Raw genomic sequence first — 21,880 nt, forward strand, 5'->3', positions numbered from 1 at the left:
TTTTTACACATTCAAATTCAAATTACTCAACTTTGAACATAAAACCTATAGTTGTTAAAGTTTGGTTTTAAGCCAAACTATTTTCTATGGTTTAGTCTCAAATTAGGTTCCGTTTTAAACACTCCTGCTTTCCAATTCTTTAATTTCAATCACTTCATAATTTTTATTTTCCAATTTTAAGTGATTCTATTATGATTTTATCTTTGACATGTTTTAAATTTGAAATTTTACAACTCTGAGTTTTCAGCTTTTAATTGTATAATAATTTCTAATGCGTCAATTTTTAAGTATCTCATAAAATTTCAATTGAAAATCTTCTGGTTTTAAAGGCTCTTAAGCTGAAACGCACAATTAAAGTTACGAACTTTTCTGCGTTTTCTTAGGCTGGAGAAGTCGTAGCAGAACTCCAGGAGGAACAGAAATCACTCATTTGGTTTTTAATGAAGCAAGTTCGTCCCGGGATGGATTTATCCAAAGTAGTCCTTCCCACATTTATCCTCGAGCCACGCTCGTTTTTGGAGAAACTCGCCGATTCGTATTATCATGCCGACATTTTGTCTCAGTAAGTATAAAAAAAGAATATTTCACTTTTAAGATATTAAAAATTAAACTTGTAAATATTTATTATAACAGCATCAAATAATTTAAACTTATATCGATGCTTCGTTTAATTTCCTTGAACTTTTCAAACAAAAAAACAGAGCAGTATTGGAAGATGACGCTTTCACTCGCATGAAAGGAGTAGTCAAGTGGTATTTATCGGGCTTTTACAAAAAACCACAAGGTTTGAAAAAACCTTATAATCCACTTTTAGGTGAAACTTTTCGCTGCTACTGGCAACATCATAATGGTTCGCGTACGTTCTACTTGTCCGAACAGGTAATTTGAATTTTTTTGAAGAAATTAAAACAGGGTGTCTGCTCGCCCGGAAAACCTGGAATTACTGGATATATTTTTCAGTTGAAAATTCAGCTATTTGGTTGAAAATACATATATTTTGTTGAAAATTCGTAAGTTTTGGTAAGAAATTAATTGGTTTCATTGAATTCTTTTATCTCTCTTGAATAACAAATCTACCTTAGTTGCAAATTCAATTTTTTTTTAAATTCATCTTTTTTCGTTGAATCCTTGTTTACGAACAAATTTTTTTTCTTATTTATCGATTTATTATTTTTAAATAATTTCTGATTTTCAAAATATTGATAAAATTGACACAAAATTCTGCAAGATTTTAAGGCAATTTTTTTATTTTTTAAAGATTTGTATAAAGTTTAGGAATCATTTGAGTTCTGTCTAGGTTGACGACTCATCAATTTTGTTGAAAAAGCGACTTCTTTTAATGAATATCACAGTTTCTTATTTAACATTAAAGTCTTTTTTAATTCCAATTTTACATAATACATGTTTCTTTAAGAATATATCTTTTAGGTTGAAAATTCGACTGCTTGGTTAACAGTTGATCTACTTAGTTAAAAATTTAACTCTGTGTTTGTAAATATTAATATCTTAGGGTAATTAATCTATTTTGGTTGAGGATTAAATTAGTTTATGAAAATTTGCAGCTTTTATTAATTCAACTGTTTTTTATGTTTTATTAAAATATTGTTTGGTTGCAATAGCAACTATTACATTTTTTCTTATTTGAAATTTAACTATTTAAAATAAAAATTTGAAGTTACCCAATTGAACATTTTATAGTTTCAGTTGAAAATCAATATTTTCATCTAGAGAAAAAAACTATTCAATTTTTTGTTGAAAATTTATATTTATTAGGTGAAAAATTGTCTTTTTGGAAAATTAATTTTGTTGTTGTTGAAATGCAAATGTTTGTTTAAAAATTAATCTTTTTTGTTTGAGAATTTAAATATTTTTTTACCAAATTTTATTTTTATTTGGTTGAATTCATCTCTTTTTTTATTTAAATTTTAATCTTTCTTGGTTGATATATCAACTAATACATTTTTCGGTGAGAATTTATCTTTGGTTGAAAATTAAAATATTTTGTCGAACGATTTTATTTTAAATTAATTTTTTTAACTGAAAATTTAAATGAATCACTTGAATATTGCATCATTTTAGTTGAAAATTATTTTTTTTAACTGAAAATTTAACTATTCAATTTTTTGTCGAAAATTTATATTTTCTAATAAAAAATTCATGTATTTTGGTTGTGAATTGAACTATTTTGTTAAAAATTCTTTTTTATTTTTGATTGAAAATTAATCTTTTTAACTGAAAATTAAACTAATCCATTTTTTGTTGAAAATTCGACTATTTGGTTGAAAGAAGTTCATTTATTTGATTGAAACTGGATATGATTGAAAATTTGTTTTGAATTTTAATTGCAAATTAATCTATGTAACTGTAAATTTAATTACAGTAAACTTCCACCTATGTCCCCCGTCGTAAAATGTACACGCTCACGAGTGTCCAGCAACGTTCATTGGCTGCCTCGGCCTTGCATCGAAACGCCTACTATAAGGATATTTTCCAACTGCGCATGTGCCAAAAAGCGCGGGTCTATTTTGAATCAATAAAGATATACTATCAATAATAATGCTTTTCGGCACATGCGCAGTTGAAGCAGTCGCGGTCCATTAGTATGCGATTGATTAGCATGACTGCTTTTTCATTTCCTTGAAATAGTACAGTTTTTCAACTAAAAATTAATATAATAGAATCAAAAACCGACTCAAATATTTCGCGGGATATTGAGTATTGCAACATGACCTCGCGGTCATGTACGAATGGATGACATGAATGAATGCAGACAAATTTTTTGGATAAAATATTCGCAAATTGCAAGTAAGTTATTCGCTATGAGCGGACGGTTGGAGGGAATAAGCGAAACTATGTCAGCGCTCGCAGCGGCGATTTTCCGCAACTTCGCCGGACGCTGTTGCCGCCTGCTCATGTGTTTTGTATACTGTAAAAACATAAAATGGGACACGAAATTTGTTGCGTTGTTAATTGCGAGAATACGGGCAGAAATAACAAAGCTGTAAAATTTTACAAGTTCCCTACAGCAACACATAAAGTTTTGCAAAAGAAAAAATGGATTGCAGCTGTAAAAAAAGCGAAGTGTCATAACCCTTTTTCCAAAATATGCGTATACAGTATGTAATGATATTTTCTGAAGTGTTCTCCATCTTTCAATTATTAATTATCTCAATTTTTGATGATTTCATTTTTGTCATTAACTATAGTTTTTCATAATATTTTCGGTTGTGAATTTGGATGAAACTGCACATTGTGCGTTGTTTTTTCAAAACCAGTTTTGATGATGATTTTCATTTCGTTTTTGTATTTTTTACTTTAACATTCATTAAGCTTGAATAATCAATTTTCTTTAACAAACCAAATGTTTGTCTTTGTTCAGCATAACCTACAAAACGTGACAAAATATTGAAAGTACATTTTTTTAAGTGATTACTTACTTCACTGCTTACAAAATATTCAAAGTAGAGCTGTATTGTGCATTATATTTTAAAATCTTTACATGATGAACAAGTGATTGCACAAAATCTTTAATTAATAAGTATCCTTGCAATAAGCTAAGGCAAACGCGTCCGGCGAAAGTTCTATTGTCAAGCCACCAGGCGGCGCCACGAGGTAATCTCATAGCGAATAAAGGTCTGAATATTTAAATGCATGATGTATCATGCTACCTTAGGTGGAAATGTCAGCCGCCAGAACGGTTACATGACTTTTGGTACCTTCATGGCTCTGCACTGCAACTGCATCCGACTTTTTGGAGAAAAATTTATAAATGCAACGGTAAGTTATAAAGGCCCAAAAAGTTAATATTTCTCAAGTGTAGACTTATTTTCTCAGTCATGTTCCATTCTTTTGTCGAATAGAGATCTTTCAATGTCACTAAATAAAACATAAAAAATTTGAGGTTAGTGTCGATTGCGGAAACTGAAAGCTCATCAATCGACAAAAGAATGTAATATGAGGCTTGCTTCACAATGTACCCTAAGAATTGTACGTACGTCGACGTACGTTCGTATCAACGCTTACATTTGCTTTGTTGTCCATTGCTACCAACTGTCGTGCGTATTTCATTGGTTTATGTTCCGGTAGTTCAATGCAGTTCAATATTTACATTAACGAGGGAAGGTGAACCAATAAAACACACGCGACAGTTGGTAGCAATGGAAAACAACGCAGATGTACGCATTGATATTAACGCACGTCGACGTACGTACAATTCTCAGGGCACATTGTTGAGCCAGCCTGCATGGGAAAATACATTCTACAATTGAAGAATTTTACTATCATGGAATTTAAGAGTTATTTACACGTTTCGAATATGTTCTCGAAAAAGTTATCTGCCTTCACATAACATCATATTAAAATACTCAGCTCAAACTTCCTGCTCGTCGGGCCTCTTTTGTTAATTGGTCAGTCTCTCTCGCGGGCGTGACCGTATAGCCCTCATAGGCACCGTGGTGGGAGGTGAAGGAACTGCGCACGAGGAAATAAGTGTGTATATGGGCAGGGGAACTAGGCACGCGGGGACATAAGTGGAAGTCACGGTACTTCATTTTTTGTTGAAAACTGATCTAATTTAGTTGAAAATCGATGTATTTTGTTGAAAACTCGTATTTTTATTAGAAAATTATTCTTTGTAGTTAAAACTTAAACTATTACACCCGGTGGTCGGGAAGCAAGAAAAAGCCTGTTTGAAACACCTACGAAAAGTGAATGTGGCATGATTTTTCTGGTACCTACTATAGGTTTCAAAAATGTTGACCTCTCTACAAAAGTTTGAATAACACAGTGAAAAAAAATCGCCTAAGAACGTAACTAACTTCTCTGTAAAGATAATTTTATTGAGAACAAGTTCTCTATTCATGGCACCGTCATACATTAATTATAAATAAAGTTACAGCTGGGTAAAGGTACAAAAACAAGGTCAACAGCGTCAATTGTACAACAGTGAACTTTGACTTGTTATATTTTGTAGAAAAATCAGTAGAAACGAGGCGAAAAAAATTAGGCGAATTCCTTGACATTTTCTGCAAATGTCGGTGTCAGAAAAATTAAAAAATTTAAATAATTGCAGCTTGCAGAGTTAATTACACAGCCACACAAAAAAAAGTGTGCGGATCTGGTAACAAGACATACGTATTCCTATGGTTTTTGGGGCGCTGAATTCAAATTCGGTATCAAAAATCACCCATCACGTCATGGTGGAGCCATAACCTCAAAAAATGACGAAAGATCATGCACTGAGGCAAATAAATTTCAAAATAATGCCAGTGATGCAAATTTTCACTACAAAAACATGTCGACAACTGTGAAGGATCAACCTTTGCCTGATATCAACTTATTTAACATAACTTTACCCAACATAACCTGACCTCACCTTTTTACCTGTGTCTGCCATGACGGCATGAACGCCGCTTACTCAGGGACTCAGCCAATGTGGATCCGTTGCCCACCGTCACCACGTGGAGGTGCCCTGGTTACAGACACAGACGAATAATGCTAGTAACAAGCGGTTACGAAACTCCAGACATTTACTGCTATTAATGTCAAAATATGAAAGTACGCAAGAACAGGGTTGCCAGCGTAATCAGTTAGGTTAGGTCAGGTTTTGTTAGGTTATGGTAGGTTAAACCTCTATGTAGGTTAAGCCGAAGCTGAATGAAACGGTACCGCAAACACAACGGAACAACACAATCAGTTTAATTTTGTTTCGTGAGGTTAGGTTAGGTTAGTTTAGACTAGGTTAGATTTATTTCTAGGTTGGGCTCGAGTTAACCCATTCGATGTAGCACACATTTGTTACTGGGAAAATATGCTTCCAGAGCTTTACGTGTAGTTCATAAATTTCTATTAATGCAGGTTAGGTGAGGTCAGGTTCTGTTGGGTAAAGTTATGTTAAATAAGTTGATATCAGGCAAGGGTTGATCCTTCACAGTTATCGACATGTTTTTGTAGTGAAAATTTGCATCACTGGCATTATTTTGAAATTTATTTGCCTCAGAGCATGATTTTTCGTCATTTTTTGAGGTTTTGGCTCAACCATGACGTGATGGGTGATTTTTGATACCGAATTTAAATTCAGCGCCCCAAAATCCGTAGGAATACGTGTGTCTTGTTACCAGATCCGCACACTTTCTTTTGAGGCTGTGTTATAGAGGCGGACCTTATCTCCGCTCCAAATTGTGATAGAAACCTCAGGCAAAGCTTGAGATAAGTAAAAAAATTCAAATAATACGATGACATACGAATTAAAGTTTCAAAATTATGCAATAATTTGCTATTAGCAATTATTTTTTCTACGTTTTTTTTTCTTCTGTGCGCATAAAGGAAGTCATTGGTGTCACTTTTAGGCGGGGATCACAATTCAGCACGCTCCCCCAGCTACCTGATTACTGGAATTTGGGGAAACTAAAAAATAGCCAAAGGCGTAGGAAACATGAATTTAACTGCTCATTCTGACAGTTCCACTTTAGAAAAATCATAAACTTTCAGAGGAAAGTGAAACAAATGATTAGAAAAAAATTACATCTACTGTTAGTGATTTTGATGAAAAATTTTAGTATCCGTTTTCTGAGGTGTTTGGAGAAAATTATGAAATAATAATTGTTGACAAATTCAAAAAAAGTAAGGAGACTACAAATTAAAAATCCTTTTTTCTTTGTACTTCTATGACTGGTAATTTTAATGATATTACATGGTGTTCAAGAATGAGATTTAAATCAAGTTTTCGGGTACTGTAAATTTTATTGTTTCTATCGTTTCTTGGACATATTTCAACCAAATTTATATCAAATTAAAAATAATCGTTAGAGCACTATTTAACAATTAAAAAAAACTATTTTTTGTTGAATTTATGTTACATTTTGTCCGAAGAGTAAATATACGCATTAATAAACGATAAAAAATATTGATTTCATAAATTTATGAAAAAATAGTTTTTTTGACTTGATAAAAAAGTGCTCTAACGATTATGTTAAATTTGATAAAAATATTGTTGAAATATGTCCAAGCTACGATAGAAACAATAAAATTCACAGTACCCGCAAATTTGATTTAAATTTCATTCTTGAACACCGTGATTATAATTTACTTTTTTGTATTCTTCAGAAGAAGATATAGTTTTGGAATTTTTTTTAAAAATATGTCTTTCAGGTTTTTGGATCTTTGAAAAACAAATCCATTTTCAATTTAAAAACAAAAAAGATTTTTTATATTGCTTGCAATGTACTATATAAGCCCTGTAAATATGAAAATATGATCACCCTCAGTTTACGATAAATAATTAAAAACGTACGTCGAAACGACACACACGATGTGAAAATCCCTGCAAACAATAGAAGAACAATAGATGAATATACTTACTCAGGAATGTATTTCATCCATAATATGATTATCGGTGTTGGCAGAGGACTCAATTAAATTCAAAACGAGCCCTTGAACATTCGAAAATGTGCAATTAGCACCGAGATAGAGCGTTTCAACGTGGGCCCTTTTTGATCATTTTTCACGAAAATCGTTGTCAAAAATCATTGTTTAAGGTGCTAAAAAAACACCAATCAAAATCTGAAAAAATTCTATTCGCATTTAAATCTTAGACTCAGTTACGGTAGTTAACGCGCGCGAAATTCATCCAAAAGTTTAAACTCAGGCCGACCCAAAACGCCATTGCGTTTCTCCTAACCTTTCATTAAAAAATATAATTAGATCTGTACACTCTCATTCTAGATTCAAACAAACGTATAATATACGCGTACATCCCATACTATGTGAGCAATGAGCGTGGCAACACCGCATACAGTTTAATCTTAATGCCTCTGACAGGTACTCAGGCACGTGGATTTGACAAGCGCCTTTATGAGCAAGGCAAACGATGTTGCCAAATCGTCAGTACTTTCTTGGACAGCTGTATCTCTTTTACGAAACTCAAGAAAAAATTGCAATTTTCATAAAATTGTACGATTAAACAAACTTACCTGAAGTGAAGTTCAATCGAAATTATGCAAATACGTTTCGTCCTCTAAATCAATTGTAGTAACGCTAGTTGCTCGATCCAACTCACAGAATTTCAAAGCCACATGTGCAAAATCAATTCTCCACACATCCCTTAGGGGGCGCCCCTTTTGCCACATACTCATTACACTTTTTTGATATTCAAATCTCAAAATACAAGGGATTAGCGAAAAGAAAAGGCAGAGTTGGCTCCATTCGGATGATACGTATTTGCATAATTTCGGTTGTACTTCACTTCAGGTAAGTTCGTTTAATCGTACAATTATGCTGCATAGTCTCGTTCTCCAGATCAATTGTAGTTGTTTAAAGCATCATATTATTGACTTGAATCTCCACTTTATTTATAAGTTTGTTCATTAGGAATTGAGAACGCTCGACACGACGTAGAGACATGTCTAGTACTGTGCTCGGTTAAAAATTTTCGTGTCAATTCCCTTTTTATTAAGAATCTCTTTTTAACCAACGGCTAATTGTTCACGAAGTAGCTGTACGGTGTGGTTTTTTAAACGTTAAAACTAAAGTATCGGTATTTAACGGGCGAATAAATTTTTTTCGACGAAGGTACTCCTTGAGTACACTTGCAACGCACAGACTAGGTTGATCCTTAAAGAAGGGAAATTCTAGGATTGGCTGTGCTCGACCAATACCCGATGCTTTAATTCTACCTGTAATAATAATTCTAGCTGAATCATCTTTTATTTGAATGTTTCCTATCTTAATCTTTGAAAGTGACTGAAACACGCTGTGCCGTCGCTAATTCGATAAGGATAGCAAGTTTCTTCGTTAAATTTTCCAAACTAAGTTCCGCATTTGGCCAGAGTTTCAAGGCAAAACCTAAAACTGGCTGGGGGTGCCAAATATCGTAATATTTCGGGTTCTGGGGGTTTAAAACTGATAGCCCCTTTAAGAATGTTTTTAATCGCGCATCTTGCCTAAATCATCTGATAAAATTAGTGACAATGCTGACCTATAAGTTTTAATGTGCCATATGTTTTTATATACTCTGGTAATTTAGTCAAAACTTCTTAGCCAGATGCGCTAAACATGGAACGTCCTATATACGATTTCCTGATAATTTCCCTACAACCAGGATAAGATTCTTTGCCAACGCGTGGTTTTTCCTAAAAGGGCATAACAGTAATTCATTATCAGAACCTAAATAAATCAAATCATCCACTAAAAGCGATTTAAAGAGTGGGAAGCAAGACTGAGTTGACCAGAAAGGAATAACTAGAACCCCATGACTTATCTGCTATTATTTTGTGCAACGACCTCAAAATGATAGAAAACGGAGGAAAGGCATTACATTTGTAAGAGGCCCAGTTCAAAGTAAATGCATCTACAGCAAACGCTTCTGGGCTTGCTTTCGGGATACAAACCGTACACATTTTGCATTAATATTTGAAGCAAACAAATAAATTTGGAAAAAATCCGAAAGCTTTTTTAATTTTTTTGAGTCCCTTGGAGGATATTTCCCATTCAGTTCCACTTGGCAATATTCGAGACTCTTTGTCTACAATGGAGTTATCACGAGATTTGATGTAGAACGCAAAAATCCATAATTGTCACTCTTCACAACATTTCCAAATCTCCTTGCATAATTTTGTAAGCTTATGGTACTGAATATTACCCATTCTATTAATATAAGCAAGGAGAGATGAGTTGTCTATTCTGAGTAGCACTTCGCATGAACTCAAATCTTTTGCAAAACATTTGCGCCCATAGAAAGCAGATAGCAATTCTAAAGAATTGATATGCAGTTTTTCCTGCTCTAAATCCAGCAACCATGTGCAGACACTATTGCACACTGCTCCCCAACTTGTTAAAGACGAATCAGTAAAATTTCGAGCTTGTAACATAACGTACTAATAGGGTTATTAATAGTCATATCATTTTTTATCCACCATTTTATGTCACCTAAAATACTAGGAGCCAGTGCCATTCTTTTTTAAAGGTTTTCATTCGCTGACTGATTTCTGTTGCCCAATCTCAAATTCTTTTTCTTTTTTTTTCTTCGGTTAATTCAATAGTCATTTTTTTTTGTGTCCCATATAAAACCTAAAAATGTCACCTTTCTGGATGGTTCAAGCAGTCCACAGTCCGAAGGGAACACAATTTAACTCATAGAAACTTCAATCAAAATTAAATCTCAGATATTTTGTAAATGGTTTAACTAGTGGGATCAAGAAATAAGCATATTTAACATTAATAGTAGCTAGATAGGCATTTTTAAATAACAAGCTGCTGAGAGTTCTCCTGTCTTCCAGTTTAAAAGCAGGAGTTACAATAAATGTATTGAAATTTTTTAAATTCAAAATAAACTTTTTTTATTTGGCCATCAGGTTTATCTATCAAAGAATAGAAGGAAATAAACTAAAAATCTGTAAATGATTTGTTAACAGATTTTTTATAATTTAGCCTCTCACCTAAAGACATTGGACGTTCTTTTGGTATTCGCTCCTGGAAAGGAATAGAAACAAATGGAATTTTATAACCTAATATACATTAGACTATAAAATGATCTAACGTAATATATTTCCAGTTTCCAAGGAAATCTCTTAAACAACCTGCTGGTCTATTTATGTTATTTAACGACGGGGCTGGTAATTTTTGGGTTATTTTTGAGATGGGTAGTTCCGCTCGCCATGTTGATTTTACCTGAACCCCCTGAAGCGTCCTCGCCTGAGAGGGTTTTTACACTTTAAATTACCAGCCTGTCTTCTAAAATTATCAGAATTTGATGTGTCCTTTTTAACGTCAGATTGTCTTCCCCAATTAATAGCCACACTTTTCACAAGAGGATCACGTGAATCGATACTACCAATTATAGTGATTCGCCTTGTGATTGACATGGTGTAGTGCAGTTCTGCTAATATTTCCCCGAATCCCCTAGACGGCTTATTAAGGAGTTACTGTAAGGAGATACTTTCGGATCAATAATTCATCATGGTATAAGGCAATCGTATTCATACCAGCACTCAGTAGATTCTGCGAAGCCACATGGAAACTATCCTTTTCAAGGAAAATGTCTTTCGCCAACTCTTTAACCTTTTAGATGAGATTTGAGGACTTGAGCATTGTAAACTTATCTGCCGTCAGATATGTCTCTTCAAGGGCTTTCTTATCTTCTTTAGGAATGCCAGGTTTAAAAATTTTCAACCTGTTCTCCACAATCGTCTTATGAATTTCTGGTCCAAATTTTTTAGTTAACTCTTTACCAAGTAGGTCAACAGTTTCTGGCCTCAGTTAAAAAAAAAACGTGCAAATCGAAAGCACAAGGTCACTCATGTATTTTACATGATTGATCTTAAGACTTATGCTAAAAATAAAGAACATGTACATCTAGCTCTAGCTATTGTCGAGCGATACGCTAAGGAATGGAATTTGGTTTAGAAAAATGCGATAAGGTTTATTTGAATAAAGGAAAACTTAATGGCTTTCCTGAAAACCCTGAGATCGTAGAAAGAAGCGCTATACGACGCCTTTGCGCTGGAGAGACTTACACATACCTTGGCGTGCCACAGAGCCATTCAGGATGTTAATAGCCAGAAAAGCATCCCTGCGTGTCAACAACATAATAGAACACTCGCGGGGAAAATGCAGAAGGCGGTCGACCTTGGGGTCGTTTCATGTCCTCAGGGTGTACGAGACTTTTGCCGGATCGTCGCTTTGATTCCGTCACAGACTGTAACCACCTATGTCACGGTCGTTAGACGTGGTTATGGCTGAAATTTTACCGCGATTTCGCTGGGATCGAGTGCAGTTTTTCAGATTAGCACCCGCTCCCAGCGAAATCTTGCGGTTGTCGTTATGATAAACTTTTAATTATACGCGCAAGGCCTGGAAAAAACATTGATAAAAAACTCGTTAAAGATGCCTAAAAAAACCTGCAATTGCCAGGGAATTTTTTTCCCATGATTTGAGTAGACACCCTGTAAAGAAAATTTAAATTCAGAACACATTGGGTAAGTCTTTTAAATATTCCAGTTATCGCATCATCCTCCCATTTCGGGTTTTTACGTGACAAACCGGCAAGATGGATTTACAATCAGCGCCTCAATAATAGCTAAATCAAAATTTTACGGTCAGTTAAGAATTACAAAGCAAAAAATTCACACTCTTTTTATTTTCGAATCAATCTTTCAATAATTGGTTCATTTTGCAGGAAATTCTACCTCTGCAGTTTTGGATGGAGCTGCAGTTTTAACAATGTTACCCAGAGGGGAAGATTACACAATGACGATTCCTTATGCGCATTGTAAGGGAATTCTAATGGGCACATTGTCAATGGAACTAGGAGGGAAAATCAATATAGTCTGTGAAAAAACGGGTTATCATACCGAATTAGAGTTTAAGCTAAAGGTTAGTAAAGTACATTTACTTATGGACCTAGTCCTGTTCTGGTAATGTCGGAATTTTAACAGTTTTACTCAAAATTTCTTTAAAATTCTTAACATTTAAATATTCTTTTAGCCGTTTTTGGGAGGTGCTGATCAGTTGAATCAAGTCGTTGGCAGAATACGATTAGGGAAGGAAACCCTTGCTATTATTTCTGGATATTGGGACGGCCAGATAATGATTAGCGACAAACGATCAGGGGTATGTTAAAAAAAAACTATCAACTAATCAACGTTGCTAAAAGGTCTAAAAAGCCAGTAGATTTTGAAAAAACTCTGCAAAACATCGTAAAGTCGTGAAATTTTAAAAAATTACTTTTTTTCTTTCAATCACAGCTACCTGAAATTTTTATAATTATTTCAGTAGTTTGCGGTACATTTTAGAATTAATACTAATTTTTTTTTCATTAATTCCAGAATTTTTTAAAATTTAATGATAATATTAGAAAAAATTGTGTATATTTCAATAATGATCAAAAAGCCCTTTACATTCCTGGATGTAAATAATTTTTATAAATTTCTATGAAAATATATATGAGTTTTTGCACAAACGCTGTTCCTACACAAATATATTGTACACAAAGTATACTGATCATATTTCTCCTGTATAATTTTTTTTTACACAGATTGTAGCCTACACAGAATTAAATAGTAATTCTATTATTCTGGAAATATTCTCAAAACATTATACACAAAATTATTAAGTCCAATATTTTTTCTACCGGAAATATATTCCACATAAAATAAAGGTATTCAACATAGATATGTTCTGCACAAAAATATTGGATGTAGAAATTTTCCTACACGAAATAGATTTTACACAATTTGGTTCAGAATTGAATGATTTTGTTAAAGTCATCTTCTTGGATCAAAAATTCAACTATTGGTTGAACTACTTTTATCAAAATTAATTTCATTGGTAAAAGATTGCACTATTTTTTGAAAATTCGTCTTTATTATTGAAAATTAATTTTTCTTATTGAAGATTTTACAATTCCATTTTGGATTGGAAATGTATCGTTTTTATTTGAAAATTAAACTTTTCTGGAAAAATACCTTCTTCTGTGGAAAATTATATTCTTCTGTTAAAAATTCATATTTTTGAGTTAAGAAGTTAACTGTTTTGTAGAAAATTCGGCTTTTTGGATTGAAAATCCTAATATTTCGTTTGAAATTTTATCTTTTTTAATGTAAAATTCAACTTTGTAACTGTTTTATCGAAAATTTATCTGTGTGGAAAGATATCGCCCTTTTCAATTAAAGATAAATTGCATTATAATAAATCGTCTTTAACTTGACGATTCAACGATTTGGTTCAAAATGCAGCTGTTTTTGGTCGAACTTTAATCTTTTTTTTTTAATTCGACAATTTGGTTAAAAGTTCGTCTTAATATGTTGAAAATTCAACTGTTTGGTTAACAATTCAACAGTTTTGTAGAAAATTCGGCTTTTTGGATTGAAAATCCTAATATTTCGTTTGAAATTTTATCTTTTTTAATGTAAAATTCAACTTTGCAACTGTTTTATCGAAAATTTATCTGTGTGGAAAGATATCGCCCTTTTCAATTAAAGATAAATTGCATTATAATAAATCGTCTTTAACTTGACGATTCAACGATTTGGTTCAAAATGCAGCTGTTTTTGGTCGAACTTTAATCTTTTTTTTTTAATTCGACAATTTGGTTAAAAGTTCGTCTTAATATGTTGAAAATTCAACTGTTTGGTTAACAATTCAACAGTTTTGTAGAAAATTCGTCTCTTTTGCTTAAAAGATCAACTATTTAATTGTAAATATAAATATTTCGTCTTAAATTAATATTCTTTGTTTATTTAAAATTTAATCAATTGGCTGAAAAATCATCTTTTTGAGTTTAAAATTCAACTGCTTAAAAACTCAACCCGCTCGTTGACAAATTATCTCTTTTTCTATAAAATCAATCCCTTTTTATTAATATCTTAAGCATTTCATATTGAATTCAGTTTGATACCTATACTTTAATTTTATTTAAAAGAAGGTATTTCCCTATTATTCTTCTATTTTCTTGAAAAGTTACCTTATTATGCTGCAAAGTTTGCTTCTATGTTCCCCGTGATGAATAAATGATGTAAAATCTCTTTCGTAAAAGAAAGTAATTACACATGATATTTGTGTAGAAAATTATTGGACATTCTCTTTTGGTTCTAATATTATAAATATTCTTCAAAATTTAATGATTGGATATTAAAAATAGCAAATTTAGACGAAGATAACGTATCAAACAATAATTTTAAATTGTAAATCTTTTTTTAAAAACCTAATGTTTTTTGTTTAACAATGAGATCAATTAAAGTTAGGATTTTTGTTCAAATCTCATAGATTCCCTGGTGAGAGTTCATTGGATGATTATTAATTTGCCAAAACATTTTATTTTTTTATACAAAATTCGCTTTTTTCTGGAGTTTTCAATAGTTAAAAATATAATTTTTATTTTTCGTCATTTTTACAATTTAATTTTCGAGAATTGAATTTTAAACTGCTGAAAATTGAAGAAAATTTGAATCTGAATTTACAATAGTTAAAAATTTAATTAAAAATGTTCTTATATTTTCAATTTCTAACTACTAAAGATTGAATTTGTAATTTTAATTAATTTTTTCCGAAAAAAAGCACTAACAATTCAGAATTTCTATACGATTCGAAACCTTGTTCAATTTAGAATGATTTTTATTTGAAAATTCTAACTTTCGATGACAAACGCCAACATAACCTAAAATTGTAAACAAATGATTAATGTTTTATTTTTATCTAGTGACTTTTTAATAAAAATGTAAATTTTCGACAAAAAACAGTATTCCAATCCAAAATTGTTCAAGTTTGTAAATTTTATTATTTGAAACAAAAATGATTAGATTTAAATTTAATCATTTTTGTTTAAGTGTCAAGCGAAACACACCAACATAACCTAAAATGTTGAAAAATTTGTAAACCTTCTTTGAAATCTATCTTTTTAATACTAATAATTACCGACGAAAAACACTAACATAACGTAAGATAAAATTTTCTTAGTTGTAAATCATCTTTTAAATTTCATTATTTTTGTTTATCATAACCGATACTACGTGAAAAACTTTAAGGGCATGTGTAACGGCTAAATACCTATATTACCGACCTCACTTTTTCAGTTCACTGAATGTTTTTTTAAACCTAAGAACTTTTTTTATAAATAAAATATCGAGCTGAAACTTTGGAAAATGTATTAGAGTACAATAAAGTACGTTTAGGTACTGCATTTTGGTAGGAACTTCACTGAAAATTATTTTATCTTTTTTCTGAACCTCGACATTTTTTGAACGTTCCAACTTTTTTTATACATAAAATATCGGTCTCAAACTTTGAGAAATGCAAGAGCCGAAAGAGAACTACGTTTAAGTACAAATCTTAATAATAAAAGATGTAAAAAAAGAAATTTCAACTATCAATTCATCGGTATCAGCCGGTAACGCTGTACACGAAAATACGAACCCTCTAGAGCCTCGTCTAGTGGCCGCCAGGGTTCGTATTTTCGTGTACAACGTTACCGGTTGATTCCGATGGAATTGATAGTTGAAATATATTTTTTTTACATCTTTTATTATTAAGATTTGTACTTAAACGTAGTTTTCTTTCGACTCTTGCATTTCTCAAAGTTTGAGACCGATATTTTATGCATAAAAAAAGTTGGAACGTTCAAAAAATGTCGAGGTTCAGATAAAAGATAAAATAATTTTCAGTGAAGTTCCTACCAAAATGCAGTACCTAAACGTACTTTATTGTACTCTTATATATTTTCCAAAGTTTCAGCTCGATATTTTATTTACAAAAAAAGTTCTAAGGTTCAAAAAAACATTCAGTGAACTGAAAAAGTGAGATCGGTAATATAGGAATTTAGTTGTGTCACATGCCCTTAAGGCGCTTCAAACGGCTGTCAAATTCGAAAGGGGCAAACTAAATCTAAACGGTTGAGTTGTTGAACGCCATATTTTAAGCACATGATCTAAATGCAATAATACCGGACGGTTCAGCTCGCTTTTTCCCGAAAAGATCCTTTTTTTTGTTGTATTTTGTAATTGATAATGGAGTGTTATTTCTCAGTTGAAAGTCGCGTGAGCTATATAGTAACACAGTAGTATAGTGTTGGCGAAGGGCAGGACCGCAAGGCGGGGGACTCGCCTGTATTCCCACGTGTCCCTCAAACGGCTGTCAATTTGGCTACATGAAAACTACATCTAAACACGCAGGAATTGTTGGCCACAATATTTTAATCACATAATCTAAAGGCAACTATACCGAATCATTCAGCTCGCTTTTTCCCGAAAATATTCTTGTTGTTGTTTTTTTGTAATTGGAAGTGGAGATAATTTTTTCTCGCTTGAAACTGGCGCGTTGTTTACAGTACACGGGCGTATACCAGTGTCGGTGTGCAAGAGTGGCAAGCGGGGGGCTGCATTGTCTTCCCAAATTACTCACCAGGGGTCAGTATTTTTTGAATCGCAATATCTAAAACAGGTTTCTACGATCCGGTAAAGAAGTATAATATAATTTTTGTTTGTTTCTTCACACAACTTTCGCTATGAAATAACTGTATTCGTACGTGCATTTATTATCAATTGGCAAATTACCCAAATAAATGTTTTAGCAAACAAAAATTTTTCAACTGTGAAACGTAAAGGAAACAAAGTTTGTTTATTAGCGAACAAAAGTTAGATCTACTTTATTTGCCACAATTAAATAAACTGAACTAATATGTTTAGGAGAAGGATAAAAACAAAATATTGTTCACTAAAAGTTGGAAGACGTCAAACATCAATTTTATAATTTTTTTTATAGAAGTTAAGTATATATATATATCTGCGTCTATGTTTAGGAATTAAAGAGGAGTGTCTACGAAATAAGATAATAACTTTTATTTTCTACCCCCTTCCCCTTCATCGCCCCAAACATGACCCAAAAATAAAAAATAAAAATTTTTACGTATTACTTTCAATTGTTAGCAATTTCTGTCGTCGTTTTCATACAAATTATTACCACTGGAAAATTATAATATTTTCCAATACTTTTTAAACAATTTTTAATTGTTTAAATAAATGTATATTATTTAAACAATTATTTTTTCCAAAAAAATGTAAAAATAATCTATTTTCTTCTTGAATAGTAATAGTTGGTAATTGCTTCAAGTGTTACATTCTGTTTTAAAAATTACGTAATTAGTTAAACAATTAATTCTTGTCTATTTACACAATTTCTAAAAATTGAGTCAGAGATGTTCAATTTTTCTCAAATTCGTACCCTTAACTACTTTTTCTTCAACAATTACATAATTTCTATATATTCATTCTAATTTTTAACAATCTCTATTTTTGTAATTAATTTTTATTTGCTCTTGAAGTTTTTCCCGATAACTTAAAGAAAAAGGAAATAAAATAGAACACGTCCAATTATTTTTCTGACTGTACAGTTTATACAAATATGTATTCACAATTTGTTAATTTTTTAAACAAATATAATTTGCTTAAAACAATTATGTTCCCAAAACATATTTTTTAAATCGTACCAAGCATTTAGAGTCTGATATTGCTGCAATATATCTTTCAGTAGTATCAATTACTACTGTTAAATGTATAACAATTCTTAAGTCTCGCAGGTAATGTTCGTTCTTTATCTATTCTGGTGCGTTTTCTTGAAGGTGAGATGTAGAGATTCTACATCACGAAAAAATGTGAATTCGCCGTGATGAAATCATATTTTTCGTAACTTTAAATTATTTCGTCAATTTCAAAATTGGCTTGCCTTATGCGTTTTAATATTCAAATGATTTTCGATGAATTGCACTAATTAGGCAAAGTTAACTAAAGTAATGTTCTTATCATTGTAATCGTTGTAAATTACCTAAAATATAGCACTTCGTCCTCATAAATCTTGTTCAGGAAATATGTTGAAACTTGAATCATAATTTGCTTTCTTGAATGTGCTTTTTCATACTATCATCATAATAAAGATTGTCACACTATAAAGAATGCAATAATCAAAGCACTTTTATCATTGAAATTTTATTATGACTTTTATTGTTTATTTAATAGTGAGCCAAAAAATATGCAAACCATCCATACTCAATTTCAAGAACATTAAGAAAGAATATATTATATTATGTTTAATTCAGAACATACTATTTGAAAAATATGTTTGGAAAAATAATTGTTTCAACAAATTCTATTTTTTTAACAATTAAAAAATTGTTATTACATTTTTTTATACACTATTCAGTCAGAAAAGAAATTGTATGTCTTCGTTTAATTTAAATTTTTTTGTCGAAAAAATGTGCTTAACCAACTAAAAGTTGTTTAAACAAATAAAGATTTCTGAAAAATTAAAAGAAATTAATCAAAATTATGTATACATTCAACAAAAGGTAGCTTAGGAAACCAATTTGCGAAGCAATTGGACAACTCTACCTCAATTTTTTAGAATTTTGTAAATAAAAAAAAGTAATTGTTTAAATAATTGTATAATGTCTTAAAATGTTATGTAATACTTCAAGAAATTGCAAACTATTACATTTCATTCAGAAAATCCGATTACTTTTTATATTTTTTGGGAATAAATAATTCTTGAAATAATTTAAATTTCTTTAAACAATTAAATGTTGTTGAAGAAGTCATAGTAATATTAAAATTGTTCATTAGTAATTATTAGTATGAAAATGAGGACAGGAAGTGCTAAAAATTAACAATTACACGTGAAAATACAGTTTTCTGATTTTCTGGTCATATTTGGGGCACTAGGGGGGGGGGGGGGGCAAAATAAAAGTAATTAATATGAATTCCTTTCATATACACTCTTCATCAATCCCTAAAAAACTTGGCACTTGTAGATCAAACCCTAGAACATGTGTTCCATTTTTATAAAATCAAACATTTCCCCATGATAATCAAATGTGATTTGGAAGTGCCCAGTGGCACATGAATATATGAATCTCGAAAAACAAATTACGGATTTATTTCCTCTGGAAATGAAAACCACATATAAAGTGTTCCGACCCGGCACTTCAAATTCGCATTTAATTAAGATGGAGAGATTTTGGATTCTCACCATATTACAAGCCAATTTTTTTAGAGATTGTAGAAGAGTGTCTACGAAATAAAATCATACTAATAACTTTTATTTTCAAGCCAGCCTCACCCCCCCCCCCCCCCCAACCCTGCAAAGCGCTACAAATGTAATTCACAATCAAAGAACTACGTTCTTACATATTATTTTTCATTTTCAGCAATTTTGTTCATTTCTTTGAAGCAAATATTTATTAGCGGAAAATTGGAATATCCTCCATTACTTTTTGTGCAATTTTTAATTGTTAAATATATTCAACTTATTAAAACATTTATTTGTTCAAAAAAATATTTTTAATCGAATTTTCTTAATGAGGTGTAATAGTCATTTTTTGAAGTACCACAATTTTTAAAAACATTTCATTATTTAAAAAAATTATTATTTTTTCTTTACAAAATATATAAAAACTTGGGAAGACAATGGAGCCCTCCGCTTGCCGCTCTTGCACCCCGCAATTTTTTTTGAAAGTAGGCTTTAAAAAGGGTTCTGAAAGAAATATAATATCAAATTCGTCCCTAATGTTTGAATAGTCGCCCTGTTTATTCAGGGTGTCGCGAAAATTCCGCTGGAAGATTCTTAAACTACTGAGTTGAGCCCTTATGGTGAAAAGATTTTGCTAGGTTCTTCACACTGCGTATTAATGTATTTAGGCTATTTTGCCCCTCCTCCGAGTAGGTTCATCTGGGCGGATAGAATCGGGTCAACAGTCGTAGAGTAGAGAAAGTTCTTAAGTGTAGAAAAGGAAGAAAGGGAGGAGAAAGGTGGGTTGGGTAGCGAGGAAGAAGAAGTGCCTTTTAATGAGTTAAGGGGACAACCGTTGGACCCTTGTAAGAGGAAGATTTACTCCTGGGATTGGATACCGAATGCCTTCGTGGAGTTTGAGATGAGGATTTTGGAGGGCAAGTCGAAGCATTTGCTGTTGAATTGCCATATGATTGCCTGTAATATTGAGGGCAAAGCTCGCTTTGGAAAATGAATTCCGGAAAACGTTTGTAAGTTGGAATCTGATTGCCCTTGCAGTTCATGCATTTGGGCTTGCCTGCCTTGTTAGTGCAGGGATTGGAGTCGTTGTCTGCATCTGAAGATCCGCAGCGTTTGCAGCGTTAACTAGATTTACAGTGTTTGCTGATGTGCCTAAAACGAAGGCAATTGAGACACATTCTTGGTTGAGAGATGCAGGAGTCAACCTGAAAAGAGGCCAAGAACAGATAGACTCTTTCTGGAAGGCCAGTTCCTTTGAAAGTTTTATTTTTTTATTTTTATATTTTGAAAGAAAGCGTCCAGATCGTCGCTCTAACTCTGAGTGGACCTATGACCTGCAGATTTTGAACAATCTCTTGCCTCGAAATCTCTTGAGATACGCCGCGAATGATACCCCGGCCAGTTGCAAAACTGGCTGGGTTGAGGATTGTTAAGCCGATGATTTTTTTGAGAATTTTCTTCAAGTAGAATATTAGCTGACTTGGCGGATTTAGCTATGACTTTGAGATCTTTTTTCGCGGTTTCCGAATTAATTTAGCGTTAATTATGACTGGATATTCGCCCGATTCGAATTCGCTGTAGCGAAGCTGGCTGTGAACTTTAGGGAGCGAGTTAGTGGATCTTTCGGCACTGATTTTGTAATCGACAAAGGGTGTAGAACCCGTGGATGAAACCGAATGGTTTTGACAGCATCGAAGATCAGGTGTGAAAATAGTATGAGGTTTTCTAGCGTCACCTGTCACTGTTGAGTCCAGTTTGTCATTGTCTATCATGAGACTATCTTTATCATGTCCATAGAGAATTGATCAAATTCATAATCTGAGAGGAGAGTATTTTCCCTTTTACTTTTTTTTCCTGATCGCGTTTTTAATAGCTTGTGGTTTGATTTGACATCGCTCATTATTATTTAGTCGAAAATTATGAAAATTCTATTCAGTTATTTCCATATTATCCCGTTTCTTCACACAAATGTGAACTAGTCAATCTGTTTTCTTTTTTAACAAAAATGGCATAAAACCGAATCCATTTAAAATCAGGCTGGTTCTACACTTAAAGTTGCAGAATCTTTGAGCGATGAAATATTTTTTCAGAGGCAATTAGACGACACTATGTTTCAGATTTAGGAAAAAGAAATTGTTCAGAAACTTACGATTATTTGAACTTGGACGTCTATTTAAAAAAATACAACTTTTCTTTTTGAACTTTTATAGTTTTAGACCTTATTCATGTATATCAACTTCCCTTTTAGATTGTGGTGAGTTTTTATGGCCTTGTTCAAAACTAGTCTAAAACTTTGAAAAAGATTCAAAATTAGCAAAATGGCAGATATGTTTGAAAATGTATCAAGTCGATTAACACAAAAAAAACCGGA

At 32.2% G+C, this 21,880-nt stretch overlaps 1 protein-coding gene across 10 annotated transcripts in view; it reads left to right on the forward strand.

The window, feature by feature from the left end:
• The window catches only part of LOC117172477 (oxysterol-binding protein-related protein 8), a 63,852-nt gene that overhangs the window by 29,397 nt on the left and 12,575 nt on the right, over window positions 1–21,880 (forward strand). For all 10 annotated transcript variants that reach the window (XR_004467028.1, XM_033360448.1, XM_033360446.1 and 7 more), the window contains 5 exons: window positions 384–562; window positions 702–879; window positions 11,995–12,091; window positions 12,173–12,369; window positions 12,481–12,606. Coding sequence is in view for 9 of the 10 variants with exons in the window: in XM_033360448.1 (XP_033216339.1) it covers window positions 384–562; window positions 702–879; window positions 11,995–12,091; window positions 12,173–12,369; window positions 12,481–12,606 (777 nt within the window). In the remaining variant the exon portion in view is untranslated. The remainder of the gene's footprint in view (window positions 1–383; window positions 563–701; window positions 880–11,994; window positions 12,092–12,172; window positions 12,370–12,480; window positions 12,607–21,880) is intronic.

The sequence above is a fragment of the Belonocnema kinseyi genome, chromosome 5 (genome assembly GCF_010883055.1).
Source record: "Belonocnema kinseyi isolate 2016_QV_RU_SX_M_011 chromosome 5, B_treatae_v1, whole genome shotgun sequence".
NCBI classification, from domain to species: Eukaryota; Metazoa; Arthropoda; class Insecta; order Hymenoptera; family Cynipidae; genus Belonocnema; species Belonocnema kinseyi.